The sequence below is a fragment of the Jaculus jaculus genome, chromosome 5, assembly GCF_020740685.1.
Source record: "Jaculus jaculus isolate mJacJac1 chromosome 5, mJacJac1.mat.Y.cur, whole genome shotgun sequence".
Lineage (NCBI taxonomy): Eukaryota > Metazoa > Chordata > Mammalia > Rodentia > Dipodidae > Jaculus > Jaculus jaculus.
In genome coordinates, this window is record NC_059106.1 from 32268769 (window position 1) to 32295780 (window position 27012).

At 40.5% G+C, this 27012-nt stretch overlaps 1 protein-coding gene across 1 annotated transcript in view; it reads left to right on the plus strand.

Moving 5' to 3' along the window:
- Nucleotides 1–27012, plus strand: part of Myo3a (myosin IIIA) — a 167371-nt gene that overhangs the window by 119832 nt on the left and 20527 nt on the right. The window contains exons 24-29 of the mRNA XM_004659674.3: nt 4543–4748; nt 8241–8352; nt 10514–10676; nt 13645–13768; nt 18209–19049; nt 22391–22535. Of these exons, the coding sequence (XP_004659731.2) occupies nt 4543–4748; nt 8241–8352; nt 10514–10676; nt 13645–13768; nt 18209–19049; nt 22391–22535 (1591 nt within the window). The remainder of the gene's footprint in view (nt 1–4542; nt 4749–8240; nt 8353–10513; nt 10677–13644; nt 13769–18208; nt 19050–22390; nt 22536–27012) is intronic.

Here is a 27012-nt window from a genome sequence, read left to right on the forward strand (position 1 = left end):
CATGCACACCCATACACAGACATGCACACACACATACACACACACACAAACAGATTTTTTTTAAATGTTCATAAAGCCAAATGCATTTCCACTAGAAGAAATAATAGAAGGGTTGAGTGATTTTTAAGATGGACACATGGGGCAAGTTATCATCTGTCTCCAGTCCATACCTCCCTGCACATCAGCAGGAAAATGGAACCTAGGGTAGAAATGGGACAGAGAGAAGACTCACCAGAGACACAGCAATATGCCATGCCAGGGCAACTCCCTGGCACAGAACCAAGGAGACCTTTTCTTCAGACAATATGACAGACAGAAAAAGAAAAAATAAAAGCACTTCCCTTTCTCTGTGCATTAGAGAACCCTAGATGCCCCTTGTTATTATTAGTTCCAATTCTTGTTTATCTCTTCAGATAAAATCAGAGTAGCCAGCCATGAAAATTAAGGAAATTCCACCTAAAATGTGGAAATTATTAATACGATAATTTAATATGGAGGAGCAGATAAAATCAGATTAAACGTACTGTAAGCGCTCAGTGATTATACCCAGTTCCCTAGCTGAGTCGTGAATTACATTTTACACTCTGAACACTTATATTAACCATCATTGCAGCCCTGAGCTGGTGGAAGTGTGGTGAGCCCTCCTTGAGTACCTCCTAGTGCATTCATCCCATGCTTATCACCTGTGGCAGCTAGCTGCTGATATTGTCTCTGTATGCATGAGGACAGCACACACAGGTGAACCTCTAATATATTTTCAGCTGAATCAGTTTCTGGGGTATTAGAGGTACATGTGCTTTGTGTGTGCATTATGAGCACACATGTGCCACAGTACACATGTGGGGGGGTCACAGGACAACCTTTGGGTTTTAGTCCCCACTTTCCACCTCTCCTTGAGGCAGGGTCTCTCCTTTACCTCTCTGTATACCAGGCAAGCTGTCCTCGAGCTCCCAGAGGATTCCCCTGCCTCTCCTGGCCCACAGGCATGCTGGGATTACAGCCCTAGTCTCTCTTTTTAAGTGAGTTGCTTATACCATGGTCATCAAGCATCAAGAATCGTATGTTTGTTTAAACGAGATCAGTTCATGAAATCATTCCAATCTTCAAACTGAAATGAGCACTGGAAGATAATTCCACATAGTATGGAATGTGTTTTAAAAGCTAATTTTTCTTCTGCAGACAAGAACGGAAATAGCATAGCACTGTGCCTTGCCCCCAAAAGCTAGTAAGCATGTGTCACCTTTGGATCACCAGTACCTAGCAGATATTCCCACGACTAAAGGAATGATGACTCAGAGAAAAATGTCCTGATAGGGGTCCAAAGTGGCCGACACAGCTGCTGGCAGGATCACACCCGCGTCCACTCGCCTGAGAGAAAGGCGTGCAAATCCCGTGCTCCGTCAGTGGTCTAATTTCAATGTTGGTTTCCGTGTTCGCATTTCTAACACTGAAAGAACCAGTCCTCCAGGCCGTGCCTATACACTAGCTCGTCAGAACACTGTGATCCTGGTCTTTGAGATACTGGTCTGTTGGGATCCCACTTTTAGGGAACTAGGATCCTAACATGTTAGTCTTAGTGTTTTATTAAGCATTGATGTTGAACACGATTTTAGTATCTGTACTAATAAAAAATTTAAAAAGCAAAAATTTCCCCTAAAATCAACAAGATAAACAATAGAGTAGAGCACAATGGAACATTGATGTGGCTATCAACTTGCTTTTTTGGTTTTTTGTTTTGTTTTTTTTTGGGGGGGGCGGGGTTTCGAGGTAGGGTCTCATTTGAGCTCAGACTGACCTGGAATTCTCTATGTAGTCTCAGGGTGGCCTCGAACTCATGGTGATCCTCCTACCTCTACCTCCCGAGTGCTGGGATTAAAGGCGTGTGCCACCACACCTGGCTTGTTTGTTTGTTTTTGAGGTTGGGCATCACTCTAGCCCAGACTGATCTGGAATTCACTATGTAGTCTCAGGGTGGCCTTGAATTCACAGTGAGCTTATTATTATATCTTCCTCCTACATAATAAGCTAAGTTAATTTCTCTGTCCTTTTTTTTTTTTTGGTTTTTTGAGGTAGAGTCTCACTCAAGCTCAGGCTGACCTGGAATTCACTATGGAGTCTCAGGGTGGTCTCGAACTCACAGCAATCCTCCTCAGTGATCCTTTTACCTCTGCCTCCCTAGTGCTGGAATTAAAGGTGTGCACCACTACTTCCGGCTTTAGTCCTTGTTTTAAACTAGATGATTGCAGTAGAAATTGCTTACTTTTAACACCATCTATAAAGAGACATAAACATGGAAATTAGTATATAAAGTAGATTAAACAGGCTGTGTGTCTAAATACTGTGATTTGTTAAGTTTATTTGAAAAGATATAACTACTTTACAAGCTATATCTAAAATGAATTTATCTATTCATTGAAATTGCCTTGAGAGTTTATAGGCAAGGGCTGGAGAGATGGCTTAGCAGTTAAGGTGTTTGCCTGCAAAGCCAAAGGATCCCAGTTAGATTCTCCAGGACCCACATAAGCCAGATGCACAAGGGGCACATGCACCTGGAGTTCATTTGCAATGGCTGCAGGCCCTGGAGTACCCGTTTTCTTTCTCTCTCTCTCTCTCTCTCTCTCTCTCTCTCTCTCTCTCTCTCTCTCTCTCTCCCCTCTTTCTCTCTCTCTCTCTTACTCTCTCTCTCCCTCCCTCTTTCTTTCTCTGTCAAATAAATAAATTTTAAAAATTAAAAAAATTAAATATTAAGAGTTGTTGTAGCTAGATGTGGTAGCAATACTCCCTGTAATCACAGAACTTGGGAAGCCATGAGTTTGATGCCAGCTTTGCTCAAATAGCAAGACCCTGTCTCTAAACACAACACTTTTTTTAAATATATATTTTATTTGTTTATTTATTTATTTGAGAGGGAGAAAGAGAGAGAGAATGGGCACGCCAGGGCCTCAAGCCACTGCAAACAAACTCCACATGCATGTGCCCCCTTGTTCATCTGGCTTATGTGGGTCCTGGAGAATCAAACTGGGATCCTTTGGCTTTGCAGGCATACACCTTAACTGCTAAGCCATCTCTCCAGTCCTTGGATATACAAGGTTTTTTGTGCTTCCAAATGAATTTTAAGATTGGGTTTTGTGATTTTTCTTTTTTACTTCTGTGAAGAATGTAATTGGAATTTTATGAGGATTGCATTAAATGTGTACATTGCTTTTGGTAAGACTGACATTTTCACAATATCAATTCTTCCAATCCAAGAACATGGGGTGTCTTTCCATTTCCTAGTGTCTTCTGCAATTTCTGTCTCGAGTGTTTTAAAGTTTTTGTTTTGGTTTTTTTTTTTTTTTTTTTGGTTTTTTGAGGTAGGGTCTTACTCTAGCCCAGGCTGACCTAGAATTCACTATGTATTCTCAGGGTGGCCTCGAACTCATGGCAATCCTCCTACCTGTGCCTCCCAAGTGCTGGGATTAAAGGCGTGCGCCACCACACCCAGCCCTTAAAGTTTTAATTGTAGCGATCCTTCACTTCCTTGGTTAAGTTTACTCCAAGGTACTTTATTAATTTTTTTTAAGGCAATTGTGAATGGGAGTGATTCCCTGATGTCATCCTCCACGTGTTTGGGTGGTATCTGAGAATGGCACTACAGTGCTACAGGGTTCAGTAAACTGGGTTTAATAGAAGATGGTACAATACACGCCGACATACAAGGAGCCATGATGAGGCATCCTGAGACTCTCCGTGACCATGTTTTTCATGAAGAGGGCACTGGTCTTGACCCTGAAGATAAACTCTACCCTGAACTATATCTGAAAAAGGTTATTAGGGAAAGAAGACAGACAGTGAGAGAAAGAGAGAAAGGCAAAGAAATAGTCTTGTAGTTGACATCTACCAATGCAGCCATTCCCAAAATATTTGTATAAAGTTGGTTAAACCTGAAACACAATTTAAGAGTTATTGATTTTAAGATGTCTTACATTAAGCAAATGTCTTTTGGAGAACAATCAACTCCTACCAAACCAGATATCCAGAGACACAGAGGCTCCCAAGACCTCATCACTGAAGCACCAGTAAAATGAACCCAACATGGCTCAGGGAAATCTGCGGAAGAGGGGCCGAAAAGAATGTCAGAGCCCCATGTTGGGTCATGATGCACAGAGACATTGCCTCCCACCCATAATTGAAGGCTAACCCCACAATGCACAGCCCATATACCCCAACTAGGAGGGTTCCTGCAGAGGGGGAAGGACAGGGAGGAAGCTAACAATGGTACCAACTTGACTGTGCTCTCTGAATACAAAACTAATTTAAAAAAAAAGTTAACAAGAAAAAAATTAACAGCCAACTTCCTAGTTCCTGCCTCTACATTCTTACTGAATCTATGAAATTTTTAGGTAAATCAATTTTCTTGACACAACAATGGTGATGATGATGGGTGCACCCTTATTACATTTGTTTTTGAAATTTTATCCTTATAAAAAAAAAAAAGATAGACTTGCAAGCTCATAAATTTTCATATGCCATACTGGAAAAATCATTTGTGTTTCATCATAGTATTCCTTGATGGATTTGTTATCTAAGATGGTGGTGGGCCAACCTCACTTTATCCGCTGTATCAAGCCAAATAATGAGCGTCAGGCAAGAAGATATGATCGAGAGAAAGTCCTTCTACAGCTTCGCTGCACGGGAATTCTGGAAACAGCAAGGATTCGGAGGCTGGGCTACTCACATCGGATACTATTTGCTAACTTCATAAAGCGGTATGTGGATTTCTTAAGTGTCTACTGTGCCTTTTATGTAAAACTTCTCTATAAGAAATATAGAGAATTGTTTAAATGGTTGAGGAAGGAAGTGTTTTGTTCATACAACCTTAGCTGAGGTGTGGGGATGCTGCTGTCCTATGGAAAATCTCTGGTGGCCCAAGAACCAGAGCCAAGGGCATAAGACAAAAAGTTGTTTTGGTACTTAGGAGCTGGGATACACGGGTTCTCTTCCCAGCTCCACAACCTGTTATATAACCATGGAATTTTGCCAGCATTTCTCAACAGTGGGTTCAGTCTGCGGGAGGACAGGAAGGGTGCCTTGGACCTGTGATGGCTCATGGTGCTCATGTGTTAGTACAAAACCATTTACCTCATGGGAGCCAGGGAATAAAAAAAGAGAAAAAGGAAAGAGTTCCAATCAATTAATGTGCCAGAAAACAAACAGGACATGAATTAAATTGGCAGAGTAGGCATTAATGAATTGATAAAAAATGAAATAATGGATTGAGTTAAAAATATGAACACACCTTACCGTCCAGGCTAATTTTATGCTTTCAAAATAGTCATGATCTTCAAATATGAACCATAAGGAACTTTGATAGTTTGAAGTAGCTTATTTAATTAGAAGGTCAGACAAGAATTAATTCTTACATATATTTCAAAGTACTATGTTATTATAGAATAGAAAATTGCTACATGATAAATGAGGGAGAAATAGGAAAACACTAAGTATGTAGTAAACAAATTGCTATTCCTTTCTTATTTTCTCTGTTTGCCAATTTCATACATATATACATTTTGATCTTCCCATTTACCCTTTCTCTTCCATATTCCCCTCTCACTAAATAATGGAAAGTTCTAGATATAATGTGTTAAACCTTTTCTCTGTCACTAGTTTGGATGCTGTTACTGACATGGGCATAGACTGTTAAGAAGTCATAACAGTTTGTGAAGGTCTGGTGGAAGCCTAAGTAGACCTTCAGTAGCCCTCTTCTTTTCTTCCTGAGCTTTGGCCATGGTACAAAAGTCCTCAGACCTTCTCCTCAGTGCTCACGGATAAACTCTTCTGTTATATGACAGGGAAATAATCTTAAGGGAAAATACCCAATCCGAAGTTACTTTGCACAAGACACTAGGTGTATTGATCAACTTTCCATCACCACAACAAATAAGCTGAGACAGTTAGTTAGAGAGGAAAGATTTATTTAGGAGGTAGGGGATCAATCCATGACTGATCAGCCCCATTGCTTTGTTCCTGTGGTGGCAGATTGTATTCACATGCTGGAGCCAAACGCATTTCCTCGCGGGAGCTAGGGAGCAAAGAAGACAGGGGAAGAAAGGGACTGGATCTGAGCATCAGTGTCCTCTTCTAGGACATGTCCTCAGTGACCTGAAGACCTCCACTAAGCCCAACCTCTTGAAGTATCCACAGCCTCGCAAAAAGAACAGCCTTCAAACATGACCTTCTCAGGTCCAAATGTTACCACTGGCTTGTCAAATGAATCCTTACGGTAAACTCCATTGAAGCTGGCTCCATTTCCCATAGACATCCACGCAAAATGGTCCGGCTCTCACAGCTCCACTAGAAGCAGAGCCTTTGGAAGTCAGAATAATAGAGTAGATGAGCACTCATGTCAAGTTTGAATCCCAATTCTCTCACTAAGTATATGACCCTATTCTAAGTAATTTAAATTCTTTAAGGTTCAAATTTCGTTTTCTATAATCTGCAAAAGCAAATAATAATAAGAATTTCTACTTTCATGTGCCTATGAATGTTAAAAGAAATCATGTAGATGAAGTTTATGAGCCAAACCAGATGTCATTAGCATGCTAATCACCAAAATTATGGGATGTGAGCAGGTCATCACAGATAAGGAGTGAGGGCTCAGACTCAGCTGTCCTGATTCTCTCACTGGAGTGCCTTCATGTCACTGTGTTAAAATCTAAAACATCCATAACTTGCTGAATTGTTTCTACTGAACTTTCAGGTTAATCTTACACCAGAACATCAAAACAAAAAACATGCATTAGAAATCTGCCTTTTACACAAGCTCATCAATGTAAGCTCTTTTTATGTTCCTTTCATTCCCATCCTTCCCAGTGCATCTAGTAAGACAGCTGTGGACTTGGTGTTTCCTTCAGTTCTTTCTGAATTCATCCCATTCTCTCAACTGGCAATGGAATAAACCAAGAGCACAAACCTCCAATAAGAGGCATAATGTAATTCAAAGAAAAACAGTGATGAAGGCTGGAAAGATGATTCACTGGTTAAGGTGCTTGCCTGCAAAGCCTAACAACCCAGGTTCAATTCCCCAGTACCCACATAAAGCCAAGTGCACAAACTGGCACATGCATCTGAAGTTTATTGGTAGCACTGGAGGCTCTGGCTCACCCATTCTTTCTTCTCTCTCTCTCTCTCTCTCTCTCTCTCTCTCTCTCTCTCTCTCTCTCTCCTTGAAAATAAATAAAGTATTTTTTAGCAAAATAGCAATGGGGGACTTGAGAGATTGCTTAGTGGTTAGGGCATTTGCCTGCAAAGTTAAGAGGATCCTGGGTCGATTCTCCAGAACCCACATAAACCAGATGCACAAGGGGGCACATGCATCTGGAGTTTTTCAGTGTGGCTGGAGGCCCTGGCACCCCCATTCTCTCTCTCCCTCCCCCTCTCTCTCTCCCTCCTTCTTTCTCTCTCTCTATCAAATAAATAAATAAATAAAATATTTATAAAAGAAGTTATGAAAAATAAAAATTTGTAGTGGGGGCTGGAGAGATGACTTAGTGGTTAAGGCATTTGCCTGGAAAGCTTAAGGACACAGATCTGATTCCCCAGAACCCATGTAAGCCAGATGTACAAAGTGGTACATGTGTCTGAATTCATTTGCAGCAGCTGGAGGCCCTGGTGTGCCCATTCTCTGTCTCTTTCTCTGTGTGTCTCTCAAATAAATAAAAAACAGTAGTAGAAGATATCACTGTATTATTTAGTGGTGAGGAGGCTGGGCAGAATTAAACTCCTTCACATGATTTGAACATCACATTACAGTATTTTACTGAAGATTTAAAATGAGTAAAAGCTTCCCTATGCTTCATAGCAGTGAATCCTGCTTTCAGTGCCCAGAGAAAGGAACTTTAGAAGAGAGAAGGAAGGGAGGGAAGGAAGGAAGGAAGGAGGGAGGAAGGGAGGGAAAGAGGGAGGAAGGGAGGGAAGGGATGAGGGAGGGAGGGACAAGCTAACTTTTTAACTTCTTCTTGCATGATAGTTTTTGTGAAGGATTTCAGCATTGGAAAGCAAACACAAAAGTAAGATGAGTTGCCATGGGTTTGTGCCATCTGGAATCAGTTTGCTCTGGAGTTAGTGTGACAATGCACACAGATCCCCAGCATAAAGTCTGGGAGTCTTGTCCCCTTCCTAGGACAATGCTGTCAAGTGGTCACTGCTGCTGAGATGTCAGACCACTTTGCAAACTGACCATGTATTTTTATCAATTTCAGGTACTATGTTCTCTGCTACAAGTCTAGTGAAGAGCCCCCAGTAAGCCCAGACACCTGTGCAGTCATCCTGGAAAAGGCTGGTCTTGAAAACTGGGCTCTTGGAAAAACAAAAGTAATGCTGTCATTTAGTTTTTATGGGAAAAAAATGAACAATTATGTTAAACTTTCTGAGAAGTCTTACATTTTGCAGTAATTGAGAAAATTGACTCTTTATGTTGCAGTGAATCCTGCTTTCAATGCCCAGAGAAAGGGACTTTTGGAGAAAGAAGGAAGGAAGGAAGGAAGGAAGGAAGGAAGGAAGGAAGGAAGGAAGGAAGGAAGGAAGGAAGGAAGGGGGAGAAGAGAAGGAGGGAGGGAGAGAGGAAAGGAGGGATGGAGATTATTCTAAAATATGAATGGAGTTTATAAAGGTTTCCTTCATCTGACTCAGGCATGGTGGCACATGCCTTTAATTCCAGCACTTGGGAGACAGAGGTAGGAAGATCACCATGAGTTCAAGGCCACTCTGAGACTACATAGTGAATTCCAGGTCTGCTTGGGCTAGAGTGAAACCCTACCTAAAAAAACCAAAAGAAAAAACAAATGCTTCCTTCATCAAAATCTTGAGGGGTTTTTTTTTTGTATTGCTTAAAAGAAACATTTATGAATAGCAAAGGGTTTGAATTTATCAAAAGATTAAAAAATAATGAATGTATATTACTACAAATGGTAGAGAGGACAAAGTGATGTATTTTCTCTAATTTTTACAAGATAGAAGCAGAAATTTACATACTAATAAGAATAGAATATGTATTTTTCTTTCTTTTTGGTTTCTCAAATTTCTTTCTATTACAAACTTTAAGTCTATTTAAAATATTTAACACCATTACTAGACTCATGTTTGATTATAGGTGTGTTTAATTTTTAGCTTTTGAAGGCAGGTGAAAGCTTATTCGATGCTTTAGGGAATAAAATTAAAAATCATCTGATCAATCTTGAATGTGGAAACAAGATAGATAACTGAAGAAAGGTTACATAAGAGTTGTCAGGTGTTCTGACAGCATCTCATATAGAAAGAGGAAATAAGTAAGGTCCCAGTGTGCTGTCTTCGAGGACCACTAAGGTCCCAGAATGACGACGTAGAGGAGCACTGGATGCATCAGTAGACAGGAAAGGACCAAGCTAAAGTGAGGAGTTACTCTCAGATCGGCCATTCAGGGACCCAGTTCTCAGACACCATGGCAGAACCAGAACAAACTTCTGTGCTTGCAGAGATTCAGAGCGGTGTGTCCTGGGGTCAGGGAGAGAAGAGAGGGTTTTCCTCATGTTCAGATGCAGTTTTAACTCAATAAGATTTGGAGGGATTTTTTAAAGTCTGTCTTAAATTAGGTGTCCTACATATTCAATAACCTGTGTTTGTTTCAATATTTAACAAAGAAAACTTCAAGGCATTCAAAAGACACTGTATTTTATTCATCCCAGTTTCCTCAAGATGTTCACAGAGAAGGATTTTATCAGGCTCAAGCCTTATCCTTTATGGTCAGACACATGCTTAGCTTTAAAAAGAATTTGACTTTGTAAAATGGCCTTTTACCATGCCAGGGCTGTGGGATGCTTCAAGTAGCATTTAGAAGCTATTTGTAGTTTTCCACTTCACCTTTCCAATTCATTAAAATGAGTGAAAGTATTTATTATAAGAACGTCTATAATGCTATGCAAAAAAACAGATGACCTTTTTAAACAGATTGAATTTTAAATGAATTGTCAATAACAAAATGGACTAAATATATTAACATCTAGAATCCTGTAGAAATTAAAACTAAATTCAATCAAAACCCATAGTGCTAAACTGTTTGCCTGTGGGGCTAGGCTTCCAAGTTCAGTGGAATTCTGAGGGAATTTTAGTCATGGTTACCAGGTTTTAAACTTCACCATAAAATTTGAATTTTAATATCTTTTTTGATAGATTCAATGAACTCTTTGAGATGATATTTATTAATCAATTTATCCACAAAAAAAGGGGAAAATACCAGGCTAGGGAATGGCTCAGTGGGTAAGAGGGCTTACCACACAAGCATGAGGGCCCCATTTCCCCTGAGCCCAGCACTCTAGTATCCACTTAAAACTAAATGTACTGTACATGCATAAGCCTGCTTCTTTAAAGAGAACATTGAAGCTAAGAGATAAATTGATACTCAAAACTTAGCATATAGTCTGCTCTTCTTAGCATAGCACATGACCACTCCACACCTGTGTGACGTAGTTTTACTGAATTTTATTTTAATTTTCTTAAGGTATTCCTTAAATATTATCATGTGGAACAGTTGAATCTAATGCGAAAGGAAGCCATTGACAAGCTGATTTTGATTCAAGCCTGTGTCAGAGCATTCTTGGGTACAAGAAAATACCAAAAAATACAGCAGAAGAGGAAAGAAAGTGCTCTAATTATACAGTCAGGTATCTATCTACTCAGACCATCTTTCAGTGCAACAAAGCATAACATGATGTTTAGATGCAGGCAAACCATCAAATCTTCTAGTGTATAACCCTTATGTTACTTTTGAGCTTACCCCAGCCTTATGTGGCTTTGTCCTTTTCTCCATATTAATCCGACTTGGATTGCTTTAATGATTGACACTTTTAATATTTGAATGAATGCATTGTTTTAAATTAATTTCATTTTTAAGTTATCCATCAAGGATTAATGAAAGGCAATTGGCCTATTACACAAGATGTGTCAAGTGATTGAATTAATTACCAGTCTCAAGAATCATATTGCAGTATTGTAAGTCCTTGGCCAATAAGACTTTTCCACTCTTTTCCAAGGTTATAATTGTCATAATTTTTGACAACTTAAAATTTTGTAAAAGGGCATGATATCATGTTATTAACTTCAGGGAAATAATATCTAGGACCGTGCAGATTTTTATTAAAATAGATTTTGGTTTCCATTTTGCCTTTGGAGACATACATAAACTTTAATAATAGCTTGGTACAGTGCATTTCAAAAAATATTTTTACTAGATACCTATAGTTAAAAATGCATATCCCTTAGGCTGAAGAAATGGCTTAGTGGTTAAGTTACTTGCCTTCAAAACCAAAGGACCTAGGTTCAATTCTCCAGTACACATAAGCCAGATGCACAAGATAGTGCATGTATATGGAGTTTGTTTACAGTGGCTGCAGGACCTGGTGATCCCATTCTCTCTCTCTCTCCCTCTCTCTCTCTATCTCTCTCTCTCCCTCCTTCCCTCCCTCCCTCTTTCTCTCTCAAGTAAATAAAGTAAATGCATAACCTGATACACACTATCACAAACAATGCAGTTAGATATTTTCTATTCTAATCCACTAACATTTTAGATTCTAGACTAGTTGACTCATGGCTTTCTGGTGGTATGCAGCCACATTCTAGAGGATTTTTACATGGTGGGTATGATAGCTAACACTGAGGAGATTCACATCCCAGCCCCCTTCTGTCAGTCAATAATGTGTCCTCATCTTTTATTGAGGGCTGTTGGTTAACTTCTCCCTAAGACATTAAAATAGAACCCTTGTACTTTGGGATCTAATCATTTATCCACAATTCTGAAATCTATAAGACTCTGATTTTCAAAGATGTTCATGAGCAGCAGGCTGATTGTAATAGAAAGGTCCACTGCAACTGAGAATCTTCTCATGATAAGGAGTATATTCCAGTGTCAGTAAGTTTGAGAGATTTAAGAGAATCGTGTTTTCATCTAGCATTACATATCTTTAGTTATGCTATGTAAGGTCACTTTTCTGTATGATGAAAGGAAGGTTACAACAGAATGATTAGTTCATTTGCCTCCACATGTGGCAGTTACATAAGAATTTGAATTTTGTAATGTTTGGGTTTGTGCATTCCTGTAAATGATGGTACAGTCAGGTGAGATTTTCTGTTATGCTACCCAAACTCACTATTTGGTCTTCTTTAATCTTTGAGGGGCTCAGTAAACATTGTTCACTCAAAAAATAAATTTTAATTTAAAAAAGGAATTTCATAACTCATTTGGCAATGAAACATATCCTAATAAGCAGTGAGATTACTTACAATCCTCTGTTCATTACAGTTAGTTGAAATTCTCTGCTTTTTCTGAAGAAACATTCATGAGTTTGATTATGAGGTGTTATCCAGACATGGGATGTTATAATACATGTACTCACTCTGTTATCTTCCTAAAATAAAGTGAAACTCTTAAATCTCAATTCTAAGATATAACTGACTCTATGAATAATTGGCTAAAATGTCCAAAATATACAGTTAAATTATAAAGAGCTTCTCCCATGAAGAGTTGTTGAACATAGCAAAAGCTAAAAGGAAAATCATTGTAATAATGGAGTCTGTTTTGTCATCAGCACTGCCCATCTCTATCAGCTTAGCTTTATTTAAAAGATACTTTAGGGCTGGAGAGATGGCTCAGTGGTTAAGATGACCGCCTGAAAAGCCTAAGGACCTAGGTTCTATTCCCCAGTATCCACATAAGCCAGATGCACAAGATGATGCATGCATCTGTAGTCTGCAGTGGCTAGAGGCCTGGCATTCTTCCTCTCTCTCCATCTCTCCCCCCCCCCCACTTCTCCTTTTCTCTCTCTTTCAAATAAATAACTAATAAAATATGTATCTAAATAAAATAAATAAATATCCTTCTGTGATTCAGTTGCTGCACCTTGCATCTAGAAGAGTCTTCTAATGAATCTCAGTTTTTAAAAAAATAATCCTGAGTAGACAGATAACTTAGCAGCTGTGGAATTTTCTGATAGAGCCAAAGAACCCATGTTCAATTCCCCAGTGCCCACCATAAAGCCAGAAGTATAGCATGCACCTGGAGCTCATTGGCATTGGCTGGAGACCATGGTGCGACCATTCTCTCTCTCTCCCTCTCTCTCTCTCTCCCTCTCTCCCTCCCTCCCCCCCCGTCCCCTCCCTCTCCCTCTTCCTCTCTCAAATAAATAAAATATTTAAAAGTTAAAAATAATCCTGACGGGGGCTGGAGAGATGGCTTAGTGGTTAAGTGCTTGCCTGTGAAGCCTAAGGACCCTGGTTCAAGGCTCGGTTCCCCAGGTCCCACGTTAGCCAGATGCACAAGGGGGCGCATGCGTCTGGAGTTCGTTTGCAGAGGCTGGAAGCCCTGGCGCGCCCATTCTCTCTCTCTCCCTCTATCTGTCTTTCTCCCTGTGTCTGTCGCTCTCAAATAAATAAATAAATAAATAAATAAATAAATAAATAAATAAATAAAATTTAAAAAATAAATAAACAAAATAAAAAATAATGCTGACGGATTTGACATCTTTAGTTTTATTTTTCTCTTTGGCAATGATGATCAAAGCTACTTGTACTTATTTATTTAAGTATATTTTTTTAATTTCTCATGATTAATACTACTTTGGACCTTATGTGTTCCAGCTGCAAGAAAACATCTAGTTAGAAAACAAAGAAATAACATAGCTCATATGAAAAGCACAGAAGTAACATCCATGCAGACTCATGATCCAGAATTTGATTACAAGAAAAACTTTGAAGCTGCAAGGTATAATGATGTTATTTCTTACATCATTTGACTTTAATTTTTTTTGTTGTTGTTGTTTCTTTGAGTCAGGGTCTCAGTTGTAACCCAGGCTGACCTGGAACTCACTCTGTAGCTACAGGCTGGCCTTGAAATCTAAGCAATTTTCCTACCTCAGTGTCTCCAGTGCTGGGACTAAAGGTGTGCACCACCATACCCGGCAACATGAAGTTTTCTTCTCAAATCTACAAGGTCATAAAATAATGTTGAGAGTCTTTCTTGTACCTGTCTGGGATCCTGATAGTGATCCATCAAACGTCAGTGATGACAAAGGAGCCGTATTTCTGTTACCTTATTTGGGAGTTCATAAGCGTGGTACACTCATAACCAACTTTCCTTCCCAGAGGGTTCCTCACCCCTTGGCTTCTACCAGACTTCTCTCTGAAGTTCTGGGTGTTCCTTGATGATAACGTACCTGCTGCCCATTGTCAAATTCCTCTCCACATAGTAATGTTTCCAGATGCTCTCATTTATTCTCACAGCATTAGAAGCCAGTATGTCATTAGTCTCTAAGTCATAATCACCAGCTGCCTTTTCTTCTGAGCCTTCCTATGTATTTCCAAGTGTTTATTAGAAGGTCCACCTGAATCTGTTATTCAAAAGACCTTATGGTAGGTAATGGATACATATACATAAATGAAACAAATCCTTGCCCTCAAATTGCTCACGACATCATGAAAAATCAACATGACTAACAAGTATATTTCTAAGGAAGTTGACTGACTGATGAAAAGCTATCGAGAGGAAAGCAGGTCTGTGGTGAAAAGCTTCACTGGCATGAACAAGGCCTTCAGTTCATAACAGAGAGGAACGCAGGTCTGTGGTGAAAAGCTTAACTGGCATGAACAAGGCCTTGAGTTCATAACAGCAGGGGATTTAAAAAGATGCAAAAGGGGCTGGAGGGATGGCTTAGCAGTTAAGCCACTTGCCTGCAAAGCCAAAGGACCCAGGTTCAACTCCCCAGGACCCATGTAAGCCAGATGCACAAGGGGGTGCACACATCTCGAGTTTGTTTGCAGTGGCTAGAGGCCCTGGTGTGCCCATTCTCTCTCTCTCCCTTCCTATTTCTATATCTCTCTCAAATAAATAAATAAAAATAAAAATATGCAAATATCTGATGGGCGTGGAGACATATACCATTAATCCCAGCATTCAGGAGGCATAGGTAGGAGGATCACCATGAGTTGGAGGCCACTCCAAGACTACGTAGTGAATTTCAGGTCAGCTTGAGCTGAAGCAAGACCCTACCTTGGAAAAACCAATTGTGTGTGTGTGTGTGTGTGTGTGTATGTGTGTGTGTGTGCGTGCATGCGCACGCACGCTCGCACGCGCACGTGTGTGCATGTGTAGGGGTAACTCTACTTTGGTTAGAAGAGATTAAGGAAGGGAAAATAAATTTTGTCTAAGTGGTGAAGCTTGGACTAATGATCAAAAGATGAGTAAATATTTATCAAAGGAAGGGTGATAAAAACCATTCCAGCCCCAACATTACACCCTTTGTCTTGAATATCAGAATCGAACCATAGGAAGAGTGAATGCATGGGATGGGGTAGAAGAGGCCGTGTCCTCCTCCTCCTTACTCTCACATGTCTAGGATTCTCATAGCAACTCCTCAGGCCAATGATGATCTCACATACAGTTTTACCCTCTCTTCTCCTCACTTAACCCACATCACTCAGGCCAACCCTATTCCCTTATTTAACAAACTAAAATGTTTATTTGAGTATGTGTGTGTGTGTATATATATATGTATGTATGTATGTATGTATATATATATGCACTCAAATATACATATACTCAAATATATATATAATACATATATATACCCTTTATCATTTTCTGTAATAGTCCAAAGGATTTGTTTCCCCTTGTTACTGGTAGTGAAAGAGTTCAGCAAATTTCAGAGCCCTTGCAGCTTCCCCAGGACCAGGAGCTGTGTGGGAGGAGTCAGAGAAATGTAAATTGGTTGCATGTGGAAGAAAGGTGGACTAATTTTACTACCAGAAATGACTACGTACAGAGTGTAAGTTACTGCTCGTGGGTGATACTTTTAGTGAGGAAGTCTGATGTTCAATTAGATGCTCATTCACTTCCACATTTCTTCTGAATATATCAGCAATTAGCCTTGAATTTAAGATACTTATTAAACATTTACTATGTACAATTCCCCCTTAAGGGTACTTGTGAATAACAAATAGTCCTAACATAGTCTGGAAAGGAGAATTTAACATTGGATGAGGGGATCAGACAATTAGACATAAAATAAGCATAAGGATGTTGAATGTTTTCACCATAAAGAACTGACAAATTTTTGAAGCAACATATAGGTTTAAACTTGGTTAATGTATGCATGTATAAGACAACACATGGCATCTCATTAATATGTAGCTTTTGCATTAAAAATAACTTTTTTTAATATAAGCAGAGTCAAGGAAACTTAGTAATGCAAAAGGAAGGGAAGGGAAGGAGGGGCTTAAAGCTTTCAACACATCCACTTCCCTAGACCTGTACTCTGGAGCCCTCAACTTTCCACACTTTCTGGTTTTCCTTCACACACATACACACACACACCTTACCCCATGACCTAAAGCCCTCTTGACATCCTTTACTGACCATCTATGATCTGTGACCTAGAAAGCTATTTAGGGGTTGGAGAAAAGTTGAGTCCTCCAAGCATGTCCAGCACCTGTCAGAAGGGATCCCCGGTCCTTCCCTGGCTGATTCCTAAAAGGTTCTCATAGGGTTAGGTCCTCCACATGCTAGGACAGCTCAGGTTAAGTGTCTTGTAACATGAACTTGGAACTTGACAGTGTACACAAGGTCTCACAACTATGATGTATTAAAGTCTCAAGATTAGCTTATATAATGCAAGTTTTAGCATGTAGCCAGGAAGACAGCGAATGTTTATCTTCTCTCAGTTGTGTTTTGTTTAAATATAAATATTCTTTGTAGGATATTATGAAAGTACTCAAAATACTAGCATAGGTACTTGCTGCAGTCAGATTCACATTGCTGGTAAAAATCACCCAACCATGAGCAGTGTGTGGGAAAAAGAGATTTATTTTGGCTTATAGGCTCAAGGGGAAGCTCTACGATGGCAGGGAAAATGATAGCATGAGCAGAGAGTGGACATCACCCTATGGCCCATATAAGGTGGACAATAGCAACAGGAGAGTGTGCCAAACACTGGTATGAGGAAACTGGCTATAACATCCATAAGCCGACCCCCAACAATACACTCCCTCCAGGAGACGTTAATTCCCAAGTTTCCATCAGCTGGGAACCTAGCATTCAAAACACCTAAGTTTATGGGGGACACCTGAATCAAACCACCACAGTACTAAGTGAAATGATATGGATTCAAGGTTCCTTATGTTGTTTACTGACTGACCCATCAAGGATTCTATTCAGTATATCTCTGATATAAGACTGGAATGCCACAGTGTGAATAGGACTAGGAATATTGGCTCGATGTGGTGGATCATGCTTATAATCTTAGCACTGGGAAAAATGAGGCAGGAAGATTGTGAGTGCAAGGCCAGCCTGGGATTTATAGGAAGATCATGTCTCCAAAATAAATAAGTAAATTATAGAATTATGAAAGTGGATCCCAGTATGTATTTTTTAGGTTTGACTCAAAGAAGAGTCCTTCCCCCAAACAGAAATCTTACATGGGCTCTAGAGCTAAATTGAAATTTTGAGCAAAAGCTGCCTCAAATAACAAGGAAAGGTATTGGAATATCAGACTCTGAGTTTTTAACTCTGCCTAAATACACTGCTTTTCATGGTTATGTTGTTAAAGTAAGGGTTTGCACTGGCTGAAAAGAAGAAAAATAGAAGACTTTAACCCCATCTTCAAATTAAGGGAACTTAATTGTGGGAGGATATTAGTAAAGTAACCACTGTGTAATGCAAATTCTGGCCAGTGTATTACACAGTTACAAACTGTAGAACACTGCTGCAACTTTTGCGAGCTTTTTCCTGGGATCAGCAAAGCTGGTGCTTATTAAAACACAGAACTTGAGCCTAGTGGGCATATTATTCTGTGTGCTTGTTCCAAAACTGAGTTTATTTCCCATACATATCATCACTGTAGGCACTTTCTGAAGTAAAGATTATGTTTTGAAGGGATTAAACCTGGAATTTTGATACCTCATCAAGTGCAAATAGAGTTCATGCTAGCCTGTTTCCCACTCTATGTTGAAAGAGGTTTTCTTGTTCCTTGAATAATCATCCCAGTTGTCAGTAGAGAAGAGAACATTTTTGGTATCACATGATGAATGAGACTTGATCAGTTGTAATTTTGAGCCTTCTTCCAACATCATGTCACACATAACTGTGACCAAAAGTAATAAGCTCTGGCTTAGCATCCTCTTCTTTTCAGATGTCATGTGTTTTGCACAGGGAATCTTTTTTGAAGAAACCGGCAGAAAATGCTGTGTCTACTAATGAGTCCATCATTGCCACTCTGAACAAAAAAGGGAGTCCATCTGTAGGGAAGACTTCTACTCTCAGCGCTGAGGGGAGAACCACTACCACTGTTGAGAGTAACAGAGGCTGTCAGACTCATAGAAAAATGAGCAATGTGTTTGGAGAAGAGCCTCATCAGGCACAGTGTGTTGCGGGAGGCCCTTGGGCAGAAGGAAGCATCAAACAGTATGTGCAAGACCTGGAGGAAATCAGGAAGATAAGAAAGGGGGAGAAAGATGACTCCATGATCCAGAGTTATTCCCAGTGGCACACAGAGGAAAGGCATTCTGAGGAGTCAAAAGCAGCGTGTCTAGAAGGGAAGGACACATGGGAAAGGCCAAACTGCCTGGGACTTTGGTTAACTGAGAAGGAGACTTATTTAAAAACTTTGGAACCTAGTCTTAGCCAAAGGTCAACATGTCAAAATACAACTAGCAAAGAAAAGGAAAAGAAGACATCTATGGCTGCCCAGAATGCACCAATGTGCAGCCAGGATAGAGCTCATCACGCACAAGGGATAACCAAAGAGAGGCGTGCTGGGCCAGTGGCACAGGGCCAGGAAGAAGAAGAGGCCGCTGTGTTCATTCAGAGCAAGCACGATGGTTTCAAGCGAAGGCAACAGTTGAGGAAGGACGGGCCTTCCTTCAGGAATCAAAAGATCCTTACATCATCAACAGAAGTAGCAAGAAATACTGCCAATGCCTATGCTTATGACAGGCACTCAAAGGCAAATTCAGATAAAGAAGCGTGTGATTTGGCAATTTTTTCAAAGCAGGTATGTAAATAAACTCATTTACTAGTAAAATTATCTGGGAACTACCCAGTGACTAAATTACACAGCTAGGAAATGCTAGTGTCTCAGGGCCCTGTGCCTGTCTTCCCCTCTCCCCTCCCTGCCCCTCTACCCTTCCCTCTCTCCCAACCGGCCACAGTTGAGACTTCAAAAGCCTCGCTTCCCCAAAGGTTGTTTAGCCAGCCTGGCTCCTTCCCCTCTTCCTGTCTTGACCACCAGCCCACATCTCCACACACATCCCAAGGCCTTCTCCTCACAGGGGCCCCTCCACCCACCCCATCCCACCTCTCCACCGCCACCTTCCCCATGCACTCATCCCTCTTCATCCCTTCTTTTCTTCAGCTTACTCTTGACCTAAAGGGCATGTCCCTGCTTCTCCTCTCCTCTCCTCTCTTCACCACTCTCTTCTTTTCTTTTCTCATTTCCTCTCCTCTCTTATCTCTCTCACAGACTCTCTGCCTGTTCCCTTCTATCTCTTTGTCTATCTCTCTGTCTCTGACTCTCTCTGTTCTTCCTCCTTCTGCATTCATCGCCTCTCTCTCTCTCTCTCTCTCTCTCTCTCTCTCTCTCTCTCTCTTTCTCTCTCTCTTTCTCTGCCTTCTATTTATTCTTTTTTCCTCCTATTCCTTTCCCTCTCACTCTCCATGTCTCAGTTCAGGTTCACTTTTCCCAGCCCTCCCTTTTCTGTTCCACCCCCAGGTTTTCAGAAGTTCCCATACACATGCCGGGCGTGGTGGCGACGTGCCTGGCTGCCATGTGATCTCAGCTCTTGCCGCTCCCCTTCCAAAACCTTGCTATTCTCCCAGCCCATCCTCTGGCACTGATCCTTTAGGTATTTCCCTTCCATTCCCAACCCTCCCACAGCTGAACCACCCCATTCTGAACTGCTAAAGAAAATGAAACTCAGTATTCCAAGAAAGGCCAAGTATCAGTTCCTTCATGCAAAACCTAACAGTAAGTAACCAGGAAGTTGTTTCACCTGTATCTAAGACACCTTTTAAACACAATAGCTCAAGGGCTGTGACACTCAAGTAGCCATGCCCTTTTTGTCCTTATACTATAATAAAAATAGAATAAAATATTGTAAAATTTATAATACTACAGAACTACAAAAAATCTCACATAGTAAAAATACTAGAAATTGGTTTATATAGCTCACTAAAGTACTGTAATTAGTACAAAATTTCATGTATATGTGAGATCTTTTGTTATTGCATTACAAAAAAAAAAATGAAACACTCCAAAGTTTATGCTTTTTCTCTGCATCATTTTTTTTTTTTTTTTTTTTTTGGTTTTTTGAGGTAGGGTCTCACTCTAGCCCAGGCTGATCTGGAATTCACTATGTAGTCTCAGGGTGGCCTTGAACTCACGGTGATCCTCCAACCTCTGCCTCCCGAGTGCTAGGATTAAGGGCGTGCACCACCATACCCAGCTTGCATCAAATTTTAATTATCATAACATAAATAAGTGTTAAAATTTGATATGGAGCCAGGTGTGGTGGCACACACCTTAATCCCAACACTTGTGAAGCAGAAGTAGGGAGATCACCACGAATTTGAAGCCACCTTGAGATTACATAGTGAATTCCAGGTTAGCCTAGGTTACAGTGAAACCCTACCTCAAAAAAATTTTAAAAAAAAATTGATATGGGGCTGGAGAGATGGCTTAGCAGTTAAGGCACTTGCCTGTGAAGCCTCAGAACCCATGTTCGATTCCCCAGTACCCACATAAACCAGTTTCACAAGGTGCTGCGTGTGTCTGGGGTTCATTTGCAGTGGCTAGAGGCCCTGGCCATTCTCTATTTGCCTCTTTCTCTCTCAAATAATTTTTTTTGAGGTAGATTCTTGCTCTAGCCCAGGCTGACCTGAAATTCATTATGTAATCTCACACTAGGGTTGAACTCATGACAATCCTGCTACCCCTGCCTCCTGAGTGCTGGGATTAACGGTATGTGCCACCAAACCCAGATAATAACTTTTTTAATTTTTATTTATTTATTTAAGAGAGAGAAAGAAAAAGGCAGAGAGAAAGAATGGGCATGCCAGGGCCTCTAGCCACTGCAAACAAACCCCAGATGCATGCACCCCCTTGTGCATCTGGCTAATGTGGGTCCTGGGGAATCGAACCTGGGTCCTTTAGCTTCGCAGACAAATGCCTTAACTGCTAAGCCATCTCTCCAGCCCTACTATTTTTTTTAAGTTAATCTGGAGCCACAGTGAGGCATGTGCTTGATGAACATAAAAATATTGTGAACAGGGCTGGAGAGATGGCTTAGCAGTTAAGCGCTTGCCTGTGAAGCCTAAGGACCCTGGTTCGAGGCTCGGTTCTCCAGGTCCCACGTTAGCCAGATGCACAAGGGGGCACACGCGTCTGGAGTTCGTTTGCAGAGGCTTGAAAGCCCTGGCGCGCCCATTCTGTCTCTCTCCCGCTATCTGTCTTTCTCTCTGTGTCTATCGCTCTCAAATAAATAAAAATAAAATTAAAAAAAATATATTGTGAACATAAGCAATCCTAGATAAAGATGATCATTAATGGAAAACCACAAAGAAAAATTCCACTTTGGAGAATATAAGCATGTCTCAGGTGCTTCTAAAGAGAGTATTCGGAGCAATGGGGTTTAGAGTGTGTGCCAGAGAGTGGTCACAGGAACCAGCTCCTGTGAATGTGTATGCCTGCTCTTGCTAGGCAGTGGCCTTAAGAAAACGACTATCTGTATCAGCGCTCTTCCTCCAGTGTGAAGAAAGTGATGGTAACTAGATGGCCTCTGATACACATCACCAGAGTGGTGAGTGGTACAGGAAATGATGGGAGAAATGCCCTGATGAGACAGTTCAAAGAGGGAATACCTAGTAGCTCTGGGATCCTCCACTGCAGGTTTTGTGTCTGGTGGTGGCTGAGCTCCTGAGGAGGCAGAGTAGCGTCCCTCCCTTAGTGCTAGAGATGAGGGTCTGCCATCTATCGCTACCCTCTAAATGATAGTGGAAATCACTATTGGCTAGTTTCCCTAGCCACTTCCTGTTTTATTTTTAAAGCACCTGGATAAATGAGTTTTACATGTTTGCAATCCTCCTTTTCCTTGTTGCATGAAACTGTTTACCAAAGAGAAAATCAGGGATGAGAACCCAGAGCTACTGTGTGACTGAGACAATGAGGAGGGTAGTATTACCACATTACGAACACCCAGGCAGCACTGGCTAATAAACACCATAGGTGGGAACTCAACACCCCACAGCTACAGGTAGGAGATTACGGATCCCTGGGTATCGGTGGAGCCCTCAGAAGTCCTGTCCTTGATTTAATCTTATACATGGCCTTCTTTTTAGATATCAAAGCTATCTGAAGAATATTTTATTCTACAGAAGAAATTGAATGAAATGATTTTGTCCCAGCAACTGAAGAGATTTTTCCTGGGTGTCTATCTCCATAAGCCAATTAATAGACAAGTTACTTCTCACCAGTGTCTCTCAGGTAAAAAAATAAAAATAAAAAAGAGAGAAAAGAAAAGAAAAGAAAGAAAGAGAGGAAGGAAGGAAGGAAAATCAATAGAATTAGAGCTTTGTACCAGGAAGAAGTGTCAGATTTTTGCTCATCAGTTTCTCACCTGTATTCCACGACACACCTATGACTCAGGGGAGGGAAAGAGAGTCTTTCTTTCATTCTATTTCTTAAAAGCAGACATGCATTTTCCCAGATGTATGTTCTACCTACCTCCTACTATCTCAGACATCATTATCCTGTTTGCTTTTTCTTTTTCTTTTCACTCCTTTGATCCACTTTAACCTGAGCTTTTCCTGTGACACCAGAAGACAGTAAGGGGTATCTCGGAAGGGAATACAGGAGGTGGGATGACTAAGAGAAAGCAAACATGGGAAATATCTCAGTCTCTTGGATCAGCATCTGCACCCTTGAGAATAGAGCATGGATGGTGGAAATCTCTGTTCAGGTATACAAACCCAGACGCACAGAAAAAAACATGCATGATTACATTTTTTAAATTTTGCATTGTGTATACTGATTGATGGTGGAAATCTCTGTTCAGGTGTACAAACCCAGATGTACAGAAAAAAATATGATTATATTTTTTAAATTTTGCATTGTGTATACTGATTGTGCATGACAGCATTTTCATGCAAGTATATATTGCACACTGAGCATGCTCCCCCATAACCTCCTTACCTCCTCATTCTTGCCCACGTTCCCCTTGTTAGTGCCCTTTGCTCCCTGATACAGCTTCATGTCTACTTTCATGTCATATATAATGCATGATATAGATCTAGTAATAGAGATGGAGATGATATAGATATATGTCTGTTTATATATCTGTATGAAATCTAGGATCTACAAAAGAGAAAATGTGTATTTGCCTTCCTGAGATTGGCTTAATTGGCTTAATATGACTATCTCCTTTGCATCCATTGTCTGGAAAACAATATAACTTTGTTCTTTTGGGCTGGAAAATTCCATTGTACCTATCATATTTTCTTTTGCCACGCCTCTGTTGTTGAACACCTTGATTGGTTTATCTATTGTTTTCCTATAGTAAATAGTGCTGCAGTGGGCAGGGATGGGCACATATCTCTGTAGCTGATTGGCTTAGAGTCTTTCAGGTAAATGCCCATGAATGGTATAGCTGGGTCACATAGAAGACCGATTTTTAACTTTTTAAGAAACTGTCATGCTGGTTTTCATAATGGCTACACTCATTTACATTCCCATCATCAATCTAATAGGATTCCCTTATATGTTCATGACCTCTATCCTTACAACATCAGCCTCCGTCACACTTTGCCCCAACTACACTAAACTGGTGGAAATTCAATCTCAGTGGTCGTCTGCCTCCACCTCCTCAGGACTGTGCAAAGTCCAAGGGTCTGGGTCTTCATGCCCCTAAAGAGTCAGGTAGAGCCGAGAGCCATACGTGATCTGTCCATGAAGTCACTGTCAGAATACCCATGGTCCCGGCCAGCCTCTACAGCCTCTTCACAATGGAAGTGGCATACCTCAAAGGCAAGACCTGAGGTTCTGAACTTGCTCCCTATCCAGTCATGCTCTAGAGAGCCACTTCTCTGCAGCCGATCACCTCTCCAAGGGCTGCCACTAAAAACCGCTGGAGCATACCTGTCTCCACCCCGACCCTCTCTCTCGACCCTCTCCCCGACCCTATATTTCTAGAAGATAATCTTCTAGAAGATAACCTATATTCTCCATGGCATTCTCTGAGTCTCTCTTCTCTGTGACACTATAGTGCACGTGGACGGTCCAGCAAGCCCAGGAGTAAGAGGTGTTAGGACAAAGACAAAGAAGGCGTCAGGACCAACAGGAGGAGCAACCAGACAAGGGAGCACACTCAGGAGCCATAGGACCTCAGGGACCCAGGAAAAGGACTCCCAGTGCTGGGAGACAACTTATCTGCCCCCATCACCCCAGGACTTGGCAAAGGCCCTGGGGTCCTGTGTGCTCACCAAAAGATCACCTAGGGCTAGACTTTATTTTGTTTTTGTATTTGTTTGAAGCAAGGGGTCACTGTGGCCCAGATTGGCCCAGAATTTAATAGGTAGCCCAAAGTAGCCTCAAAGTCTTGGCCTCCTAATTTCTGGGAATTCAAGCATGAGCCCACACTACACCCAGCTCATAATTCACATATTTGATTTTTCAGAAAATATTTCTTAAATAGTTAATAAACATTATTTATACAATTTAGTTGAAAGAGCTTATACCAAAATCACAGAGTGTGTGGCAACAGAAAGATGGGGAAGGCGATGTTGATCTGGGCCAGCACAGGCTCAGCAGGCCACTCTTGACTCTTGTAGTACTGTATGTCCTGGGAATCATTCGTCCAAGGAAAATCTTATTTGCAAGATAATAATCAAGCTCACTTTTGAATAATTTCATCATTAACATAGCCTAGAAGCCACCCTCTGTTGTCTTATGCTTCCAAAATCTGCACACATCTTTGATAATTACTAAACCCGGTTCTCTTTTATTAAATATTTATTTATTTATTTGCAAGAGAAAAAACATGGGCACACCAGGACTTATTGCTGTTCCAAACAAACTCCAGGTACATGTGCCACTTTGTGCATCTGGCTTTACGTGGGTACTGGGGAACTGAACCCAGCCTGGCAGGCTCTGCAAGCAAGGGCCTTTAACCTCTGAGACATCTCCCCAACTTCTGATGCTCTTTTAAAGAACTCAATAAACCTAACCTTGGCTGAATCATGTAAGTGACTTTTCACTTATCCCTCACCTCACAAATCCTAGAAAACATGAAAAATACATAAAGATTAATTACATTTTCCAATGAATTTTAACTAACTTTTAACCTTATATGGGCTCTCTCTATGGAACATATAGGTTTTTTTTTAATTTTTATTTATTTGCAAGCAGAAAGAGAGGGGGAGGGAGGGAGAGAATATGGGTACACCAGGGCTTCCTGCCACTACAAACAAACTCCAGACAAATGTGCCACTTTGTGTATCTAGCTCATGTGAGCACTGCACTGCAGAACTGAACCCAAGTTATCAGACCCTATGAGCAAGGACCTTTATCCATTTAACCATTTCACCAGGCCCTGGAATACATGTGCAAAAAAGTGAAGTGAAACTATATCCAAATGCAGGCTAAAAGGCCCAATTATAAAGTTCAAAAGTAAAATAACATCAGTACATAGAGTACTTATTTTATCTGTTGTTGTGGAAATAATTATTACAAATGAACCTGATAGGAATTAACTACACCTGCCTTTTCACTGAGAGGAATTCAATATGTACATGTATAATAGAGCATGGCTGTTTCATCATAGATGCTAACAAATGCTGTTGTTTTCATAAGAATCCAGTTACATCCCCTGCATTGCATAGTGTCTCCTTTCTGAGTGCATTTTTGGCACATGATCTTGTTCTAAATCATGGCACACCTGGCAATTTGTGCTGGCCACTGTGAAGGGGAAATAAAAACATTGATTATAGGACAAATAAACCCTGGTGACACAGAAGCATGCTTTCTTCTCCTTTTACAAAGAAGCTCTGACTATCCAGCAGACTATAATTTTTTAATGGGTTACAAGGCTAACAAATAAGGATGCTATTATAATTAACCATATTTTACTTGCACAATATCATCAGTAAGTTCAATATCACATCAGAGCAGTGCTTTGCTAAATACAGTTGATCTAAGGGAAATGCTTTTATGTTGCTTTTAGTGTAAATGTTAGGGAAAAAAATAGCAAAGTTTTATGTGATTTATATCATTTAGTTTCATAAAATGTTCCTGATTCATTAGTTACTTTCTTGTTGCTGTGACAAAATACCTGTGAGAACAATTTAAGGAGAAAGAAGTTATGTATTTTTTAATATTTTTATTTCTTTATTTATTTTCAAGCAGAGAGAGGTGGAGAAGAGGACACAGAGAAAAAATGGGCATGTCAGGGCCTTGAGCCGCTGCATACAGACTCCAGATTCATGATCCACCATGTGCATCTGGCTTTACATGGGTACTAGGGAATTAAACCAGGGTTGTCAGGCTTTGCAGGCAAGTGCCTTAACTGCTGAGCCATCTCTCAGCACAGAAGTTATTTATAGCTTCAGATGTTTGATCACTCCTGGCTGGAAGAATTGTTTCTGAGGCCCTAGTAATGCAGAAAGCCATAGCAGTAGGAACAGCAAAAAATAAAAATAAAAAATTCCAATACTTACTTCAGCAGATTATACACCAGCCAATGATGACATAAAAGCCTTTTCTAAAAATAGTACAGACATTTTCAAAGAAGGCAGTTTCCCAGTGATATGAAATTATAAACATGCTACATAAAAACTTACCTTCTTTGCTCTACTATTATATTAAGTACATTATGCAACTTCTGTTTCAGATGATCTTGTATAAGTGAGTAACATGGTGTTGAAATGTAAATACACAACTCAGCCTCCAATCCTGCCAATGTGTTGGT